General features: G+C 39.7%; 2 protein-coding genes across 2 annotated transcripts; one reads left to right on the plus strand and one right to left on the minus strand.

The window, feature by feature from the left end:
* The first annotated feature begins 5,436 nt into the window (after positions 1-5,436).
* Positions 5,437-10,663, plus strand: gnat2 (guanine nucleotide binding protein (G protein), alpha transducing activity polypeptide 2). Its single transcript, XM_062459928.1, has 9 exons — positions 5,437-5,654; positions 7,516-7,558; positions 8,058-8,199; positions 8,470-8,627; positions 8,769-8,897; positions 9,015-9,144; positions 9,231-9,384; positions 9,574-9,783; positions 10,401-10,663. The coding sequence occupies exons 1-8, from the start codon at positions 5,504-5,506 to the stop codon at positions 9,759-9,761; spliced, it is 1,095 nt and encodes a 364-aa protein (XP_062315912.1). The 5' UTR covers positions 5,437-5,503; the 3' UTR covers positions 9,762-9,783; positions 10,401-10,663.
* A 495-nt stretch (positions 10,664-11,158) lies between these two features.
* gnai3 (guanine nucleotide binding protein (G protein), alpha inhibiting activity polypeptide 3) lies at positions 11,159-20,126 on the minus strand. Its single transcript, XM_062459929.1, has 9 exons — positions 19,610-20,126; positions 16,807-16,849; positions 16,142-16,283; positions 15,795-15,952; positions 14,815-14,943; positions 14,435-14,564; positions 14,146-14,299; positions 13,186-13,393; positions 11,159-13,089 (listed from the first exon to the last, which is right to left on the minus strand). The coding sequence occupies exons 1-8, from the start codon at positions 19,725-19,727 to the stop codon at positions 13,203-13,205; spliced, it is 1,065 nt and encodes a 354-aa protein (XP_062315913.1). The 5' UTR covers positions 19,728-20,126; the 3' UTR covers positions 11,159-13,089; positions 13,186-13,202.
* Positions 20,127-21,485: the final 1,359 nt, after the last annotated feature.

Raw genomic sequence — 21,485 nt, forward strand, 5'->3', positions numbered from 1 at the left:
GGAGTCGGGCTAGTAATCTTAAGGTTACCAGTTCGATTCCCGGCCGTGTAAAATGACGTTGTGTGGGCAAGGCACTTCACCCTACTTGCTTCAGGGGGAATGTCCCTGTACTTACTGTAAGTCGCTCTGGATAAGGACGTCTACTAAATGTAAATGTACTTGAATTCTGATTCTTCATGACTCTAATCTCAACATCTAATATCAACTAGATATGAACTAGTGATTGCATTATAGAACTTGCATTATCATTGTTGTGTAAGTGCATGCACACCTCTTGCGAAACACTATAATAATTCGCTATATTTGTTTTAAATGATTACACTTTCAAATGTGCCTTACTTTTATACAAGCAAACTAAATCAATCAAATGGTATTGCACCCTCTGCTGGACACACTGGTTCACTGTATATTGGCAATGGACAATACACTAATCCTAGCTGTAGTATGACCCAAACATGTCCTGAAGATGGAGCCATATATGTACTTATTTACCAACCACATAATTACTACATAAACACTATCTCATTGCAAAGACATGATTCCACTGCAGGTTATGAAATACTACTCACTCTGTACTTGTACTTTTTTTTCTAGTCATTGACAGCGGCACCTGATTGTCAAGCTTTTTTGTACTTTCCTCACCAATGGAATTGCTTGGTACAGCATACATGGAAGATTGCATGATTGAACAATTATTAAGGGCCAGCCTCATATTAGTTTGTGAAAAACACTCACCTTCTCCCAATAGACAAGTTGTATGTTTTGAACCATAACCTTTAGCAACTTTCAGAGGGTAACACATTTTAGCTCAGTATGTAAAGAGTGCTCTCAGTTGTGAATAGGGGCCCTCCATTACTGTGGCTGGTGAATAGTTACCTGAACTACCTAGTAGTAATGGCTACTTTTTACTTTAACCCATACTTCTTTACTTTAACTTGAGGGAAAAAGTGTAGTCAGTACTTCAACTTTTACCAGTCTTTTTAAACATGAATATATGTACTCACTTGAGTGAAGGATGTGTGTACTTTTGCCATCACTGCAAATTTCTCCAATCATGTGCCAGGGGCGTCGCCAGTCATTTTTTTCCGAGGCTGTAGCCCCGAACCTTTACAGTGTAGTCCCGACTGTCATTTTAATTTCTCGACAAAACAAAAACGCTGTGTGTGATGTGTGAGTTTTCGTAACATGCTGTAACAGTCTGTCAAAATAAATTAAGTGTCTCTAGCATGTCAGTGAACGTCTCTAGCTTTTGAAATTGAAACATTTTGAAATTGCCTTGATATTGCTGTTGATATAATCAGATTTGGCACCTACAGTCATGATACCGTAAGTCATGAGTCTAACGTAATGTTTATATTACATAAAGCTCAAAAAACTAATTAATGCAATAATTTTCGCATTCTATGTGTAGGCTTTGTCCCTATCTGAGATTAAATTAAGAACAGGCTACTCTAGGTCAGATGTTAGGATTGGCCTAAGCCCCGAATGTTAACAATGTCTGGCTACGGCCCTGTCATGAACCAACACTATGGATTAACTCCTTGGTCGAAATAGACTACAAAGACCCTGGCCTGCAGGGCTTCCAAATCGCACGGATTCGCCGTGAGACTCACGCATTTCAACAAGATCACACGCTCTCACGCAACCCCTTGTATTCCTCATGCTGGGAAGACAGTGGCGTGTCCAGACTTTTTTGACTGGGGTTGCCCAAGCGGGTCACTGACTTATGCAGGGGTGGCATGAAGTACAGACACACACACCACATCTGAATAGCATGCATTTTTTTTTATCTGTCTCCACTACCCATTACTAGCATTACAGTGTCTTAATTCTAGATTTTTTTTAAAGATAGACCTACTAATCACAACACAACAGAGTGGCACCATAAAAATGTTATATAAATCCGCCATACTGTATTTAAAGAAATTGTACTTCAAATAGTAGGCTACATACCAAAAAAAACACATTCAAAAGGTTGTCATCAGAATAATAATAAAATCTGCCTTATTTTTAGTATGCTAGGTAATATGTTACCCAACCCATATGACAAAAACAAAAGAATAAGTATTGCACTTTTACACATATGAATGCAGTATATAAAATATTTTTGAAAGAAAGTTTAGAAAAAACAGTTTCAAAGGGTTTCCCCAAAAAGTTTGTAAATCTTTTCTTCAAAACTTTTTTTTACACATCTGGACCTGATAACTGTCGTCAGAATATGTCAATAAGGGATAACTTCTCCCGCTATATAAAATTAATGGACGAGGCACAGGCATACAGTTTTCAGAAACGAGCTGCATTGTGTTGTTAAACCGTCGCTCATTTTCAGCAATCTAGACACTCAACGGTTAGAGAGTCAATGGTAAATGAATTGTGAATAGCTTACATTGGCCGAGAATGTAATTTAAATTTTTTATTAAAGCTAGTAGCTAGCAAGCTATTGTCCCCAGTGCCCTGTCAGCGCATTTCTGCCTTTAGAAAAATTATAGATCAAACTTATAGCCTACATACTAACACTTTATAGTTTACAGTTTATAGAGAGAACCATCTCTCTATGGCTCTGTATTTAACATAGGCTAATGAAAAGCATGGCACAAAGAAATATAGGCCTAGGACTAGGTTAGGCTACTCGTAAGGCACAAGAATAGGCTAATACTTGTCAGCGTCTGATAGATCATACAGCCTACTTAATATACATGTTGGGAATAGGCTATTGTAACAAAAGGGGACCAGGGCCCCATCCTGGTCCCCTGCTTGGCTACTTGTACCCAGAGACAGCAAGAAGCCATCTGCCACTCCAGTTTAAGCCCTGCTCTACCCACGCTGGGTTGATCTTTGGATTTGTGTGTAATCTCGTCAACAGATCAGTGCTGGTGGGACTGTGCAAAGCCAGTTCATGCCAGCGAGGCACTAATGGGATTTAATGGGATTGACCACTACGACTAGATGGTTTGCCATGAATAGCTTGCCATATTCTGCTTGAAAGTATTTAGGGATTTGGGTCTCAAGAAAACTGCCACAGGCAATTAGAGTTGCTTCTTTTCGGCAGAGTGACGTAGATGTTGGGACTGAGTCTGAGGCCAGAGCAGAGTTCAGATAGTGATCTGAAAAGGAGAGAAGCTGTAGGCTAAAATGGGGAGTGTTGACTGCGAGATGTCCTGCCTAGAGTTAATTTACAGCCAACGTGTGTGCAAAATATATTTAGACAATACTGAGGTCTTCTGAGGATAACATATACAACACAGACATAGAGAATGTTATGCATGACAGTCAATGGCCCAACACATAGTTAAGATAAATAACATCACGAAGTGGAATCTACAAGTTTGGGTATGCTTGTCTCTCATAGTAGTTAAGTGAAATTTGTCAAACAATAATATGATTGTCGTCCATGTAGTTCTGCAACCATGAATATGTATTATATATTGTATCCTAATGTATTCAAATGTATTCATGTTCCACTCTCTTGTTGGGTTAGGTTACCTGTAAGTCTTCGACATATCCTATGAGCCTATTTGATCCTGACGTCATTGTGGCCTCATCTGTGACTGACTGGCTGAGCTATTCCTGAAAAGCTTATAATGCCAGAGAAACAGTTACAATCTATAATGTAGACAAAGAGAAAATAGAATTTCCATTCATTTACAAAGAAATACTCAAAGAACAAATGAACAACCCAGCAAACAGAATAAGGAAAGTACTGTAGGTATGGAATAGTAGATTGTGAAAAGGGATACAGTCATACCGAGACATTCGGTCAAACTGAAGGCTCACATTCTGTATGAACTGTACTTCAATTAAACTGTTAGCTACAAAAAGATGAAGAGTACCTCTGTTAAATTAAGACAAAGTAGTCTGTTATGATAGTAACCATAATCTCAGTTCCAGGGAAAACTGTTACCATCGAGTGCAAAAAATGCTAACAGATTTTTCAGTTATTATCCTCAGAACAAGTTATTCACCCCCAAGTGGCCAGCCAGTTATGCCAAGAGTATTTAATAATTATATTATCGAGCATCTTCATTAGAAGATTCTCCTATAGATGGCTAATCAAGCAGAAAGTGATCTACTATTTACTCACCTTTCAAAGTACATAAGTGTCTTCTATAACTGGGATTATTTTCCATCACATTCCTTTGTTGATTTGTTGTGACAAATGTCAAAACCACAATAGCTCAGTTTTTATTGATAAAGGTACAATAAATAATAACAAATAAATTGGCAAACTCCCTCTGCATAAATAGTTAAACAGTATACACAAAAACGTTGCCAAATTACTTGTATTTTTTGCGTGCCTTGAAAAAGCAACAGAAGGTGGTATTTTTTTGGCCAACATGCAATGCTCCATTTCACACTAATCAACTGTGCCACAGCACATCACTTGAAGAAAAGTACCCCTATCATGTGAAGTATAATGGCAACAGCATCATTAGTGTTTTGTTTCTAACCCAGCAAGGACTCGGGTTTCTGCCAGGATAAAAGGGTTAACTAAGTACAAAAACATTCTATAATAAAACCTGTGCAGAAGGCAACCTGAGGCTGTCAAGACGAACATTTGTTAAAAGTATTTTTAAGTGGGTGTAGATTTTTTTAATAGGCATTATACATGCACAATAAATGTAAAGCATGCAGTGCCATGTGCTCAATTATGTAGGTCAGTGCATTCTGGGTCATCTCATCCAAAACACATTATAGTCCAGGACGATTAGTCAGACAAACAGGGTTGCAAATACTCCTGTGTAGAAGCCCAGTAACCTCTGGAGCCCATGAGCCTATGTCGCTCATGACGCTGAGATCAACTTCATGGGCATCATCACTTTTACATAACTAGTCTGTCTTCACATATTCTTAAAAACTATATGCAGATGAGTTATTATGTAATGTATGCCAGAGTCAATAGCAAAGGTTTGACCTTGATTTACTCACTTTCCCATTCAAATATCAACTAAAGAAATGTCAGGACACAGTGCAGCTACTTTTTTTAGTATGCCCACACCACCTGGGCTTCTTAACCATAATAAGTTTAGGAGACCTTAATTCTTCCTTAATCCAGACCTTAATCCATGGGTAATCATGTGATATATAAATATATATAAATGCTGACATGTATTGATATTGTGGTCATTTGGGGTCTACTACATGGTGTCCAATACAACAGATCAAATTAAGACAAAAATGGGTGTGTCTTCTTTTCCTTTTTTACAACCTTCTCTTATGCTCTTATTACCCTAATTGGAATGGCTAGCCAACCAGGAAAGGGCACTGAAATCCCCAAGCTAAGACATAGGGGTTTAAGGAGGGGGGAATTAGAGAGAGCATCCTGCATCTGAACAAAGACCGGACACTACTACGTCTTTACCCTTAAGAAGTGACTACCTGATCATCTTAGTGTGTGAGAATTTGAAGACACCAAGAACGCGGAAGCACCTCCTGAAACTGATTTGCAGCACGAATAGTGTCTGCAACCCATTTCTCTGTAAGCTAAGCTCAGAGAATCGTCAAAATGTCTTACCTCGAGGACCTTGATTTGGACGAGGAGGAAGAAATGGGCAGTGCAGAGGACAGGGAATTGGCAAAGAAGTCCAAGGAGTTGGAAAGGCAACTCCAGGAAGATGCTGATAAGGATTCTAAGACATTCAAGCTATTAATGCTTGGTAAGTGTACACACTCCCCAGATATCAGATATAGCTGTTGTGGCCTTTTCAGGCACTTTTTCACACCTGAGGAAAAAAATATGAAAAACCGTGTTCAAAGTAAAGAAGAAAAGATTAAAGATCTTTGAACTCAAAGTAATATTTTAGGCAAACTTGGAAAATAGAAAATAAATGGCAAAATCTTGATGGACAACTTCTCGGACAACGGTAAAAGTAAAAGAATGGTCTTTTCTGTTAGAAAACAAAGCCCCAAAACCAAGATGCTCAAGGCCAGAAGCAAAGTTTCTCAGGAGCGATTTGCCAGCAGGATTACAAGATGCTCTTTAGTTTTGTTGATTATTCTCAACAGGAAATAGGTTAAACAATGTTTTACAGGCAAGATAAATCGAGACCAGAAAAGTTAAAAATAATTTGGGGGACTAATTCATTTGAGTTAAACAGGATATTGGGTTTATAACAGAGGGAAATAGGTGAGGAAGTGGACGTAGGTTGCTCATCACTTGGAAGTGCCAGATGCAATTGACAAGCAAGTCCTGTAATCCCTCCAACAACTGAATCACTTTGAAAGCAAACGCCTCGCAGAAACATATGTGTAAATTGCATTATGTAGAAAGTAAAGTTCTGAACCATCAGGTGCATAAACCTTGATTTTTGTTTAGCCTCATTTAAAAATGTATACAGCTTGTAGACAGTGATAATGTAGGCAAACAAAGTATTAATGCAGTTATGAATGCAGTCAGGCAAAGTACTAATAAAGACTGTTCTCTATCATAACAGAGATATTAGCATAGTCTCTAACAAGAGCAACTGTTCTATATGGCATGGTCACTCACATCTATAAAACAACACAACAGTGTGTTGTTAGTTACATAATTACAGTACCAAATTGTCTTTCAGTTCCTCATTGACCAATGATGCATGATCATTGGCCAATGTGTTGATACATCTTTGACTTCTTGGACATCTACACTTAAAATGTTACAACCTTAAGTCTGACTAAAGCACTGGAAATAGGCGATGGTACAGCAATCCGATTACGCTAACTGATTTAGTACAGATCCATTGTAAGCTCTTGTTTGGTTCCTCTGTGACAGAAATCATAATAGACTCCTACTCATCTCTCAAAACATGCGCGCTATTACTCGTAAAATGACTGTAATTTTAACATAGTTATATTGAAGTTCAGCAAAAACAAGATTGTGAGTAAGGAGAGGAAAAGTAAAGTAAACCCATCATTTAAGTGGTGATGTGCATGACAATGGTACAGTAAGTAGTAGTCTCACAATCAACAAGATGAGAGAGGAAGTAGAACAAGGCCTATTTATCAAACACAGAAATAATAATTTAACAAGTTAAGAAAGTGAGACCACAGAGACTACTCTACTTCAGACAAGAAACAATGCTGTAATGTTGCTATTCAAAGTAATAATTTTCCCTTGTCAGGATTCGACAGGTTTTAGATTTCTGTCAGCACAGTTGTCAGAAACAGAGGAGAATCGGGAACCCACTCTGGTCCCTAGCACATGCAAGTCCTTGGAGAAAGGTCAAGACAGAATACCAGTGCTAATGCAGAGGAGAAAAAACAATTGCAAGGCGGGATTAACCAGCTTTAACGGCAGAGTCGCTTTAACCTTCATACCTCGGGATTGTCTTGTCGATATTCAAAATGCAGAGTAGGATTGTAGAGGGTAGGTTGGCTAAAGCCAGGAAAACATCTAGAGGAAGTGAGTCAAAAAGGTTTTCACGTTCGTTAAGCTGATTGCGTTACAGTAAACTCTGTTTGTCCACAGTACAGACGTTGACTGGGCACCATCTATTCGTAGAAAAGTCTCTCATTTACATTGTTTATGTTCTCTTTCAGGTGCTGGTCAGGCAGGGAAAAGCACCATTGTGAAGCAAATGAAGTAAGTAAAATGCTTAGCAAAATTCAATCTTAAGGGTCTGACTTGTATAGAATATGTACCATGCTGTATGTACTGTAGGCCACACAGGGGTGAGACATCAACTCTTTGATATGCAATGTCCTGATTGTTGGATATATCATCCAAATGCTCACACAACTCTGAGCTTTAATGCTACTCTGAGCGGTAGCATTTGCTGAGAAGTGTATTGCAAAGGTTTGGGCCAATTTCAGTCTACAGTAATTTATCAGCATGTTCCTTCATCTGTTTGCCAGATGTTTGCCTGTTGTAAACAAGCCACTAGGTGACAGTGTTAATAATATACAGTTCAGTATACAATACTGTGTGTGACTCAGTCTGAGTTACAGAAAACTCTGAGTATCTGCCCTAGCCTTTTCTGGTAAATTCTTCCCACAAATTTGTAATAGTATTTTGGTACTTTCTTACTAATGAAAAACCTTTAACCTGTTAATGTACATGATCCCCATCTCTTCCTCTGAAGGATTCTTCATCAAGGTGGTTATACGAAAGAAGAAAAATTGATGTTTCGAGGCATCATCTATGGCAACATCCTGCAATCTGCTCTGGCCATCATCAGAGGCATGGAGATGTTGGGCATCGAGTTCGGATCACCATCTGCAACTGTGAGTACGGGCCTAGCCACACACCAACCCTTACTGCAGAGAAAAGCCTCATAGAAACATGTAGAACATCTAAAGTAAACATTCTTCAAACATAAAAGCCACATCAAGTGGGGTCAGATGGCTGAGCGGTTAGGGAATCGGGCTATTAACCAGAGGGTTGCCGGTTCAATTCTCGGCCATCTACCATCAATCTAGAGTTGATGATAGAACTGCAATAGGATTGCTGGAGTGACTTGCTGAGAGATTAACATTGGTCTGTTTGGGATGCAGGATGACGGCCAGAAGCTGCATAACCTGTCAGACTCCATTGAAGAAGGAAGCATGCCCGCTGAGCTGGCTGATATCATCAAGAGGCTGTGGAAGGACCCTGGTGTGCAGGCCTCCTTTGAGAGAGCTGTTGAATATCAGCTGATTGACTCTGCATCCTAGTGAGTGAATACACCTGACCAGGTCATCTGTCCCAATACAAACTGCTTTACACACCACACTTCTACAGAACCATGTACTGTATCTATTTTGTAAAAAAAAAAAAAAAAGTTAGCCAATAAATAACGTCATGTCTTCCACAGCTACCTTGGTGCGCTGGACCGGATCACAAAGCCTGATTACCTGCCCACTGAACAGGATGTGCTGCGATCTCGAGTCGAGACCACTGGTATTATTGAGGAGGTTTTTTCCTGCAAAGAGGTGCACTTCAGGTGAGTCTCCACCCCTTTTGTGCTTGTATCATTTTATATTGACAAGGCCTAATATGAGTGTTATTTGTTTTATGTCACTTTCCGCTAACTCCTGTGCTGGGTATATCTGATGGACAGGATGTTCGATGTCGGCGGCCATCGATCAGAGAGGAAGAAGTGGATCCATTGTTTCGAGGGTGTGACCGGCATCATCTTCTGTTCAGCCATCAGTGCATATGACATGGTGCTGGTAGAGGACGAGGAAGTGGTGAGTTGGGATGAACATTGTGCCTCACTGATCTATGGAAATAAATGAAAGAAGTAATTGAAACCTTTTTTTGTGTGTCTTTTCAGAACCGCCTGCATGAGTCTCTCCATCTGTTCAACAGTATCTGCAACCACAGGTTCTTTGAAGCAACCTCCATTGTGCTTTTCCTCAACAAGAAGGATATCTTTGAGGAAAAGATCAAGAAGGTCCACCTCAGCGTCTGCTTCCCAGACTATGATGGTGAGTGAAATACAGCTTCAACCACAGGAAAGAAGTAGACAAAATGCAGTAAACACAGTAACAGTGTTTCTACTTACCCAGTACTCTTCCATAATTAAATCATCCTTACACAAAAAATTGTGTTCTATAAACACAACATTCAGAATGACAGAATCAAATGACCTTATGTGACCCTTTCGTCTGTTACAGGGCCAAACACATATGACGATGCCTGCAACTACATCAAGTCACAGTTTGAGGAGCTGAACATGAAAAAGGGCGTTAAAGAAATCTACACCCACATGACCTGTGCCACAGACACAAAGAACATCGATACTGTGTTTGGAGCCGTGACAGACGTCATCATCAAAAACCTAAAGGATTGTGGCCTTTTCTGAGCGGCTTGAGAAATGAAAAAAGGTATGCTCATCCCACAGGACACCAGTGAGTGGTGACCTCTACAGTATCCTGGGGTTTAGTGTAATGAGGCTCAGCTGTGGCCAGATCAAGGTGCAGACCGATGGCAATTCAACAAAAAACACATACTGCATTATAATGTCTGGTCTCCTAAGTTGCCAAGCAACAATTTGTGGTCTAAGCTACAAACCTCACATTGCTCGTACTACACAGTCTATTGAGACCCTTTGGGGCAGCTACGGGTGAGGTGGATGTCATCTAACATTGTAATAATTAAACATTGATTCAACTATATGGTTCTGTCTCTACCTACTATCATGTATAGAAGACTTACAACTATACAAAGAATTTTCATTAAAATGAGTTGGAGGAAATCGCAGTGAATTACACAAATATTTCCTGAAATAAATTGCAGTGTAATAATGCTCTAAATTGGTTAAATGTTTGAATGAAACCATTCAACAACAAATTCCCCCCAAAACATTCCAGAGGAATTAAAGAGAGATAGGCAGAATCAAAATAAATAAAATTATATATATATATATATATATATATATATATATATATATATATAATTAAAATAAATTGTAAAGTAACTTTTATCTTTTGTTTTACTCTAGAATATCTTTCCCTTCCTTAACCCTTCACCTGACTCATTGGCATTGTTTGGGAGCTGTACCGGTGTGGGAGCACAGAGAGAAGTACCAGGATGTCTGGCTGCTACATCAACGTTGTTGATCCCACGAGAGGCCCTGGGTCCCCGATACTCCTTTCACGTCATTCTCATGTATGACCCTGCTACACAGTGCATTCAATGTCCAACTGGATTGAAACACCAACCAACAAGTCCCAATACCCTTATGGTCATGCAGTCTATTTTTTTTAAGAAAAGCTATACATTTGGAGGTTTTTATAGAGAGGCATTTGAGACAGCATTTTAATCATGGTATGCATTAACCTCTGAAACTGCTGGTATGAAAAAGGGAATAGTGGCATCGCAGATCCTGACACTTTTTAAAAGATTGCTTTGACAACTGTGCTGACAGAAATCTAAAACCTGTCGAATCCTGACAAGGGAAAGTTATTACTTTGAATAGCAACATTACAGCATTGTTTCTTGTCTGAAGTACAGTAGTCTCTGTGGTCTCACTTTCTTAACTTGTTAAAAGTTGCTAAATAGGTATCACAGATATTCCAAGTACATATGTTCAGAGTCCAAACAAAACTGTATATGTATATCTATTCTAATAGTTGGAATGTGTTGCATTACACAATCTAACATTTAATGTAAACACTACTTTTTAAAGGATCAAACATGGTAGGTAAATTAGATACTTTGTAAATAAGAGTAGATAAATCCCTATATTTTGAAATGTCGCTTTGTTAAGAAGCTGGAATCTGTAAATCTGTTAAGTCTTTCCTTGTGAATCGTAGAGCCGTGAAATAAAAGATGCATTAACTCTACTCCTGTTTATCATTTCAGAGTAGCTCAAACAGACACTGAACCTTACTGACCACGCTGTTAACACTGTTAAATAGAGGGGGAACAAGATTGCAGAGGTTGCATGCAACACAAGTCCATAGACAGTAGTGTATTTCTGTGGGGTCCAGACCAGTGTGGATGGGACAGAGCTGGGAGTGCAGTTGAAACAGGAAGTTGCGTCACAGAGGCCTTTACTACTGTTCCTATTCTGCATGACCTGCTTGTCTACTCCATTTGGGTGAGAGGGCTTTACCTTGCTGTGGGTCCAGACCAAAAGGTTGGAGCTGAGTGGGAACACTACAGAATCACAAAACAGGGATATTTCCACTGGTGATTTGGTTGCTGTGAGAGGGACAGGAACAAATGATGGAAGAGCTAAGATCTTTGTGCCATCATTTAATAGTGTTAGATGAACAATCCAATCTGTGCAAAGTCAAATTAAGCTGAATATCATCTGCAGGAATGCAAAGTTTGCTTCTGAAAAGATAGTCATGTTAGTGTTATCACATTTTTGGGAGGCTACTTGGCAACATTATTTTGAACATGTAGGCATGGTATTTTATGGGCTATGAGCCTTGAAACATGATCACAATGACTCCTATTGTAAAAATCCTCTTTGTAAAACAAATCTATTTCTCAAATATGAAGCAGTGACTGTCAAACCATTTCCTACGGCTAGATTCATCTAAAGTGTTGAGGGAATATTCACATTCATCCACACAGATCTTAAAGTTTTCCACACAAAATTGTGCTATATAGTGAGCATTGCACCCAAATTATAAAAATAGTGTTCTATAGAAATGTGGCCCTTTTCTAATTGTAAATAGCAAGGAGAAAACCTCATGGGGAAAAGATGACTGAATTCATAAAACCACTTTAAAATCTCACACCTAACAGGTTAAAACTAATGTACATAAAATGAATTACATTAATTTCCGATCAATACATAAATTATAGCATTCACACAACTGTTATTTTCAAGTGCATTCTAAAATTGTAAAGACATCTAAAACCAAGGGTCCCATCTTTAGACATGGTCTGATTGGGTATTTAAAAAAATACATTGCGAGTTGGAATCCCAACCACTGAAGAAATCATAAAACATACTTCGGTTAAACACTTTATAATCACTATCCATTATAAGCCATTTATGAAAGTATGAAACTAACTCCCTTATTACAAACAAATGAATTTGTAAAAAGATAGTAGATATTGGTCAAGTTTGTGGGGACACGAAAGCACCATTTGATCAGTTGGCTACCCCAATAATATTTACTAATAATGTATAGGGATTATTTATACCATTTACTGTATAAATAACTGTACAAACATTAATCTATAAATACTTTATAAAGGCTTTTAAAGGACAATAATTATCAAGTACAAGCATCATATTGGTGCAAAACATCCACAAACTTGTCATGGTATAAAGATCATCAGTGTAATGATCAGCCTCCTGTTTTTGGTCCTTGTGTATAGAAGTGTGACAATCTGCAGACTTGAGCACTGGGATGGAAATAATCTGCATTTAATTTGTTACTGGCACCACAGCCATGAACACGTCAAGGCTCCAAACCAACTCACTGTGAGTGCTTTACTAGTTTCTCCAACAGATTTGCCCCGCTTAGTGTGAGCCAAGACTATGAACCACTGTCAGGAAAAATTTTGAAAAAAAGGAAAAATTAAAGAGGAAATTGTCAGTATTCTGGTCCTGTGTGCAGCATGGCAATGCCAACACTCTGATCCCTACTTTCCAGATCATTTACTGCAGACTTCCCAGAGTCATTTCTCAGCCTGGATTCCCAGGTCTCCACACCAAACCTACACTGAAAATGAAGAGGGGAGATTACTTAGATTACATTAACATGGACATTAACATCTTAATTCTAGATATCTGACTGTTTTATGTCAAAGTGTCTGACCTGCTGGTCCTAGCACCTCAGCAGAGGCCACACTCCTTCAGATTGATCTTAATGATGACGTCAGTGACGGCGTCAAAGACAAACTGCACGTTCTTGGTGTCGGTGGCGCAGGTGAAGTGGGTGTAGATCTCCTTGGTGTCCTTCTGTCTGTTCAGGTCCTCAAACCGGCACTGGATGTAGGCCGCTGCCTCCTCATATGTGCTTGCACCTGAAGCAATGGGCAAGATAGCAAGTGGGAAAGGCTGTTAGAGACAGAGGGTAGAAGCCAAGTCATTTTGGAAAGCCGCTTGGAAGTCACTGGTTTATTCACAGCACTGTTAAAGTCCTTTCAGATTACACACAAGGTTAAAGTAAAAAAAAAAAAGACAAATCAATTACTGCTGTATATTGTGACTATATACTGTCCTTCAAATGCAAGGCTGCTGCTGCTGAATAATGAACATATTTTCCAGTATGCCTGTATATCAAAACAAACTTTTCTTGTACTGAATGCTATGATTCCCCTGAGTTTCAGGTCCAAAAATAAGTGTAGGTGTCAAACCCCATCAGGAACAAGAGAAAGGTCTGGGTTATTCAAAGTGACATGCTTTGAAAAACCTTTAATACAACAGGGAAGTAACATGAATATTTAAAGCTTCTATTTTGACTTAACCTCCATAACGCATGAGTAAATTATTTAGCAGCATATGGTTATCCACAACAGCTAATATCAGCGAGAATGCGTAAATGTAACAGGCACAAAAACAACATACGGCCTTATATAGCTTTCAGAAACCCATGCTTCGAAACTGAAGGTAATTTATGCTACAATATGCAAAGTGTTTAACCACGTTTTCCATCCAAATGTCACACAACATTTGTGAATAAATAATGTGATGACTCTCTCTTATGAAAGGTTTATGAAGACTTCATAAGGCCTCTACTTTGGTTGTGGGTGTCAGGAGGGTCATTGTGTCCTGCCTGAGTACTCTGGGTAGCAGATGGTGAGGGAACTCCGGCAGATCTTCTCCTCAAACAGGTCCTTCTTGTTGAGGAATAGGATGATAGACGTGTCTGTAAACCACTTGTTGTTGCAGATGGAGTCAAAGAGCTTCATGCTCTCGTGCATACGGTTCTGTGGGATGAACGAAACGACAAGAATCAAGACTGTTGTCACATACAATCGTGAGGTACCAACAGATTCCCACCCCTAATTGTATGCATCTTTATAAAATACGGACAGGACAGTGTGAAAGAGGCTTCTCCTCACCATCTCCTCGTCTTCAGCTAAGACAAGGTCGTAGTCACTGAGGGCCACACAGAAGATGATTGCAGTGACGCCCTCAAAACAGTGGATCCACTTTTTCCTCTCAGAACGCTGGCCACCCACGTCAAACATCCTGTCGTAATTTTTTTTTGTAATTATTATTGGTTTTCGAGGATTAATAATATCTAAACCACACAAAACCAAGACCAAGATCTGGAGCACTAATGAATTCTGTTTTTTGTTTACTGATTATTGAATATTGAAAAAAGGCTACGAAGCCTATGCAGAATGCCAGAAGGGCCTAATGATAACCAAACTAGTATGACGCCACCAAAGGCTCACTTGTATTGACTAGGAGAAAGGTGAGTAGACGGTGTACTGACTTGAAGTACAGGTCTTTGAAGGTGAAGTGGGTCTCTACAATGCCGGTGGTCTTAACGCGGGTCCGCAAGACATCCTGCTGGGTGGGCACATAGCTCTGCTGGGAGATCCTATCCAGGTCATTCAGATAGCTGGGGGGGGGGGGGGGGGGGGGACACAGACAGACACACGAGGTCGGAGGTTTTAATCAAACCACAGTCTCTCACAGTAGGAAGTTGACAGTTTATGACTCACCAAATTCATGGAAACGCCAACGGTGAAAGCAAAACACAGGATAAACTCCTTGACCCACTAATTATGCAAAAACATAACATTGAGTAGGATAACCTCAAGACAATCTGGTCTGATGAGCTTGAGGACAAAAACATTAGCAGACATTATCTTTAAAAACAGATAGCAGAGAGGGAGGATTGTGTGAGAAGTGATGATAAGTGATGCTAAATATGGGCTCTTATTTTGATGGATGATAAACATTGGCCTCTGGTGAGGTTGAGTGAAAACAGAGTGTACTGTATGCCCTGACTGACTCCAGAGTTTTCCCTAGACTAGGAGTGTCGACAGATTGCACCTACAAGGAAGACAAGGCCTGTGTTTCCAAAATAAAGAAATGACCTTCATTCTAACCTACTTTCATCATGGTATGTGAAAAGTAGATGCCAAAGTTAGCCACAACTTTACCATTTTCACAAGATTCAATACTCCACTTGGACAAAATACACATACATTTTTGGCCCAGGTTTCCAATACCCAACTGTACATAGTTTCAGTCAATAACCTCTCAATAACATCTCCACGCATATGTACTAAAGCTCACACATTCAATTTGTGAGTTTTTTTAATGTATTTCTTCCTTTAACCAAATTAACTCAAAATGTAATATAGTATGTTGACATGAAGAAATAAAAAAAGTATATATACTGATTCTGTTGTTACTAGTGTGGAGGGTAGGCCACGTGTCAACAAGGCACTAGTGAGCTCTTACTATGAGGCAGAGTCGTTGAGTTGGTACTCCCTGGATCGGATGAAGCAGGCCTGGACCCCACCGTCCATCCACAATCTCTGGATCAGGCCGGTCAGCTCTGCAGACATCACTCCCTCCTCTGTCGAGCTAGCGAGGGCAAATAGCTGACGGGCATCGTCCTGGCGACAGACATTTCCCATTTGTTAGACAACTTAGCAGTCGTGCGACTCTGTGGCTAACTCTGACTCTGCTGCATTTCAGACTTAGACTGAAACTTTGCTTGTTCAAAACAAGTTGTGTCACTGTTGTTAAAGAAACTGTCATAGGCCATTCATGAAAGACAGGCTGATACTGCAACATAAACATACCGTTCGTATAGAATCTCCAAAGTCGATCTTTAGGCGCCCCATGGCTCTGATGATGGCTATGATGGACTGAATTGTGTTACTGTAGACCACCACTTTATACTGCTTACACTCATCTTCTGAGTAGCCATCTTCATGAATGATTCTAAGTGGAAACAAAGTTAGTATGAAAAATGTTAATCCTAAGGAAACCAACAGTATAACACTGAGGAATCATTCTTGTTTCTGACAAATTGAACACATTTTGTTTTGTTTGCTCATCTGGGATGAGGTGATTTAGAAAACAAACGGTCTGTTAATAGTGTAGGTAGTTTACGCATCGGTGAATGTGCACGCTTAATGTGGGAATCCGGGGGAGTCTATTCAGGCCCTGCCAGGCTATGGCTGGCCTTTGTGGCCATTGTGTAGCCTGTTATGTAAAAGAGGAGCTTCCTTCTCTGCCTGAGTGGCGCCAAATGAGGCCATATCTCTGCCTCTACAGCACTTTGAACAGAGATGTAGCAATCATTCCTGCACCATTAGGCTCTCAAACAAGAGAGCTGAACTTGGAACAGATTTAGTGGCATGCGTGTGTCACGGTTATCCCAGATACGGGGACAGTCACATGTTTGTGTGTGAGCTTGATAGAATGTAAAATGCTGCCAACATGCTGCCACAAGTGAACTTACTTCATCTGTTTCACGATTGTGCTTTTCCCGGATTCTCCTGCACCTGAAAGACAAGCTCTCTGTTTACAGAATTGTCCACAATAACATTTAAAAACAATAGGGGGGAAGGGAAAAAAAGCAATTTTTGCTTCTTACACATCGGAAGCTTCTAGCAGAGGCTTGTATTCCTTCTTTCCCTGCATCTCTCTTGACTCCCTCTGTCCCTCTCCCTCAGAAGTCATCATAGCACTAGCATGAAGCAAGCACAGTCAGCACATTCAATATGAACTTCCCCTCCCTGGCAAAGGTATCTGATGCACCAGGCCAAGGTGTGTGAACAAGAAAAAGTACATACTGCTCCTGGATTCCTCATTGGCTAATCTTTATAGCATGGTGTATGGGTTGGATATGGGAAGAGATATGGACACCAGTATCAAGTAAAACATTCTGCACATTGAGCTAGGCTTGGATAAGCTAACATTAATGAGAATGGAGTCTACACGACTGAATTATAACAACTATAAGTGATATCTTGGTTTGAGAAAGGTAGGCATTCCTTCAGCACCAGCATTCTCAGAAGATTAGTAGAATGGCATGGCACTATAATGCTGTGGATGCAAAATGACGCAATACAGACCCAAATACTATCCTGCATGTTTGGTTCCCAATGAGTATTGTATAAAACAAAGCTTGAGGAAATGCATTTTAGTCTCTAAACGATGTTGGCAGGCCAATCTCAGAAACACCGTAAGTCCATATAAACCAGGTACCTTCATCACTACGAAAAACTGTCTGCAAAAAGAACACTGTCACAGCAGAGTAAGTTGGTTTCCATCACCCTTTAAGAAACCGCAATGGTATTGTGTTGTGCTGGCTGAATGCACAAAGGGAATAAAACTGAACCTGCTTATTCAGGGGTCTGTATGAAATCTAAACATTCCACCATCCCACATCCACCTTTCTACTCCTTCCTGCTGCATGAATAGAAAACATTCTGGACATCAGAATCAGATTTATTCGCCAAGTAAGTTTGCACAAACAAAGAATTTACTATGGCAGGGAGGTGCATATGAAAAACATATTGAAGTTTTGTAGAATGTAGAAAGTTTACAACAGTATCTAAATAGATATGAGAGAGAAACAGAAAAAGAGGGACAGAAAAAGAGGAACAGAAAAAGGAGGGACAGAAAAAGAGGTGTTATCCAGGTTAACTTCCATTTCACACTTTGGAAGGATTGGAATAGGTGTGAAAATAGCATATATATCTACTGTGCAATCAGAGGAATTAGGAAAGGCATGTTTGAATTGTCAGTTAAACTGTTCTGATGGTCTCCTTCTGTGCATGTACTCCAATTAAGGAATTGTATGTCCATTAAAATTAGTTATGCCAGCATTGTTTTAAAGTAGTTTAAAACAATGCTGTTTTAAGAGATGCATACATTCATATAGTATATGTGACAAACAGGCCAATGGGCAACAGGTCTTCAATACTACATATACCAACATACTATAAGATTCAGTGATAAAGTTTCAGTGAAAAAATACAATATATATATATAGGCCTAGTATATACATAACAATACTGTTCCATATGAAATACAGAATCATCTCATCACTCAAATATATTACTGCAAAAATAAGTTGGTTGTGTGAGAGAACATGGCTGGATGGTCATCAACTTATCCACCTTCCCACATACACCCACATTCATAAACAGCACTAATGGCTTCATGCTATTTATTAAGAATAACAATTACTTTAAGCATATGGCTTTTCCAGGTCACTTTTTTTTGGGGGGGGGGGGGGGGGGGGGGGAAACCACAGTGAAAGCCTCATTTTGCAAGAATGTTTGATGGATACTTGAAAATCACCATTTGAGGTCAGGATTATAATGTTTGGAAATGTTTTCAGGCTTCCAACATTGTGGTTTGGTGTGGAGAGCGGCAGCCAAAGGGCATTGTTTTTTCAAGTCCTCTTGCTCTAACACAGGCATCGGAGCTGGGGCAGTTAATGGAAAATCACTTTCCCCTCTACACCATGTTGTCAAACCACAAGAATGTTTCCATTTGATGTAATAGTCTATTTGGGATCGTTGTGTCACTACTGTTTGTAAAGTGTCTTCCCACAATCAGTGCTCCTCAGAGATTAACCTGTGATGACAGCAATGCATTCACAAGGGGATCCATTCACATCCTTGTGGAGGCTGGGTGGATCCATTGGCAACCATATTCTCTAGAATGAGACTACACACCACATCACCACCAGCCCCCTTGGCACCACTGCACTGAGGAATTTGGCAGTTTTCATTTCGTCCATGCATAAAGGTTTCATTTCTGGTTTCAAAATAACTTTCAAATATCCTCAATCCTGGACAGGGGTGTAGACAGGCCATACCGGTAATGTATTTGAGGTCACTACGTGACCAGGGTGACCAATAAGCAGGTAACCGATATTTTGACAGCTTATCCCCTCCCTTGACCATTTTACTAAATTTTAGCAAACTGACACCTAAACAGTTAGCTACAGCCACTTCTTCATAAACTGGCAGTTGTAACATGTCAGGGGATCCACAGAGAAAGGTTTTCTAGCTACTATTGAAATAATTACGGAATGTATATGTGAGAAACTGTATAAAAATCAAGAGAATTTTTGCAAACTCCAAACAACCGCATCCTTCACATTGACGGACTTTCAGATGGAACTTCACAATTTATCGTGGCACGTAGTTCTAGAACTGCAACTATACAGGCAAATGCAGGCACAATCAAAAATTGCCTTCGGCCAGAGACTCCTTGTAGGTTAAATTAAGACAATCAGCTCTTACCAAGTAACAGTAGTTTCACTTCTCTGGATGCTAACTCTCCATCTTCTCGTAGGTTCCGATCAATCATTTTACTCCTCTCCACAGCCGCTTTATCCTCAGCGCTAATTGTGCAACCCATTTCAACAATGTGCCTGTGCCCTTTAAAAAAAAATCTGTGCACACAGGTTAGCGAAATAATAACGCTTTTATTGATGCGTGAACTTCCTCAGCCAGTAACCGAGAGACTGAAAGGCGTTGGCACTTTTCGTCAACCCAACTAGACCCACATGGGAGATGGGTGGTAAACTAACGCCACTAAACTAATGTGGTTTCTTTGGTAAATGGTAGCCAAAGTAATTCTTGCAACTCTGGATTGTTTAAAAAAGAAATTGTAAATGTGTCTACAGTTTATCCATTTGCTAGAAAACGTTGCTTAGCGCTGGCCGTAGAAAAAATTGCACATAGCCTACCTAAATAGAAACATTTCGCATCGACAACCCATTGATACAGTTTTAACATGTGTCCTGTCTTTCTCATAGTCCCGTCACACTCTGAAGTTGCGCTGTCGCGCGCTCCATGACCAACTACAGCTGATGCGCGAGAAAAACGAGAGCAGACGAGCCTTTGTGTTGCATGGGAAATGTAGTACTTTGTCACCCGACTTGAAAACTTTATCGACTCCCATCAAATTAGGTTTTAAAACACGCGAAGTAGATTAATGCGTAACAGTTTTTATGATTATGAAGATTGTAGTATAATTTAGTTTTTCCTTTGTGTCCTCCTTCAAACAGTCAAAATAGTATAGCCTAGCCTACAGAGCATCTTCAAAATGTGCTAATATGTGTCAGAATGAATCGAAATTTGTCTGACTCCGACTTTCACTTCAGGTACTGCAGTTCACACACGGACGGCTACTGTAAGTAGGCTACAGTAAAGTTTTCAACGATTCGTTTCTGGGCTAAACGTATGTGTGGTAAGAGCGCCCCCAATGAACTTATAGCTTCATTGCACTGATTTGCTCAAAGCATTGGAGAGTGAGGGTGGCACACACACCCGGAAGTGTGTTACAGTTTACATTCCTTTTATTTCTAAGGTCATGAGAAATGTATGGCTGAATAGATGTATTATTGTCTTAAATCTATTGAATTTCCTGTATGCTAAAGTTGACATCATTGTAATTTGTTAGTGGTTGTTTTATGTGTTTTTGAGATCAAGTATATTAATGTAGCCAAATATTGTGTTCATATGAAATCAATTATTCATTATAGGATTATGTCTACTGAAAATGTGGTTGAAATATAGTTCAACCCATCTTAAAGTGTGGCACTGTCGATGAGAATGTGCTTCCCAATTCCCGAGAGTGTTTCACCTTTCGTCCAATGTGCCCCATGTCAAACCTGAGACTGTGGCAAATCTCTGGTATACAAAAACATTCACGCATTGCAGAGTATAGTGCTGACCTTCCAGACACTCCAAAAACCTGTTCTACACTTGTATACCATATGTTTTCACATCTGTCTTAACTCTGAGAGCTCTGTAAATGTGATTCCCCCTGAACAGGACCCTGGATCCTCCCGCTCCTCTTACCTTAGCCAACCCAAAATGTCATTGGCGATAAGTTGCCATGGAAACAGCTGATCTCAGAGAAGTCTGGCATAAGTGAGAGAGCCATGTGGAATGGATTCACCCTGTTACAATTTGAAAGACTCAAAGAACGCAAAAAAGAAGAAAAAAAACAAACTTATTGCAGTATCAAGGTCAGTAATCAGTGGACCTCATTCAGTGCTTACCAGAGAAATATGAGATTTAGCTGACACTTGCAAATGTTAAGTTAGGTAGACATTTAAATTTAGCTTTTAAAACATATGTTCAAAGGTGACAAAACACATATGTATTT

This window comes from Osmerus eperlanus, chromosome 4, assembly GCF_963692335.1.
Source record: "Osmerus eperlanus chromosome 4, fOsmEpe2.1, whole genome shotgun sequence".
Classification (NCBI taxonomy): Eukaryota; Metazoa; Chordata; class Actinopteri; order Osmeriformes; family Osmeridae; genus Osmerus; species Osmerus eperlanus.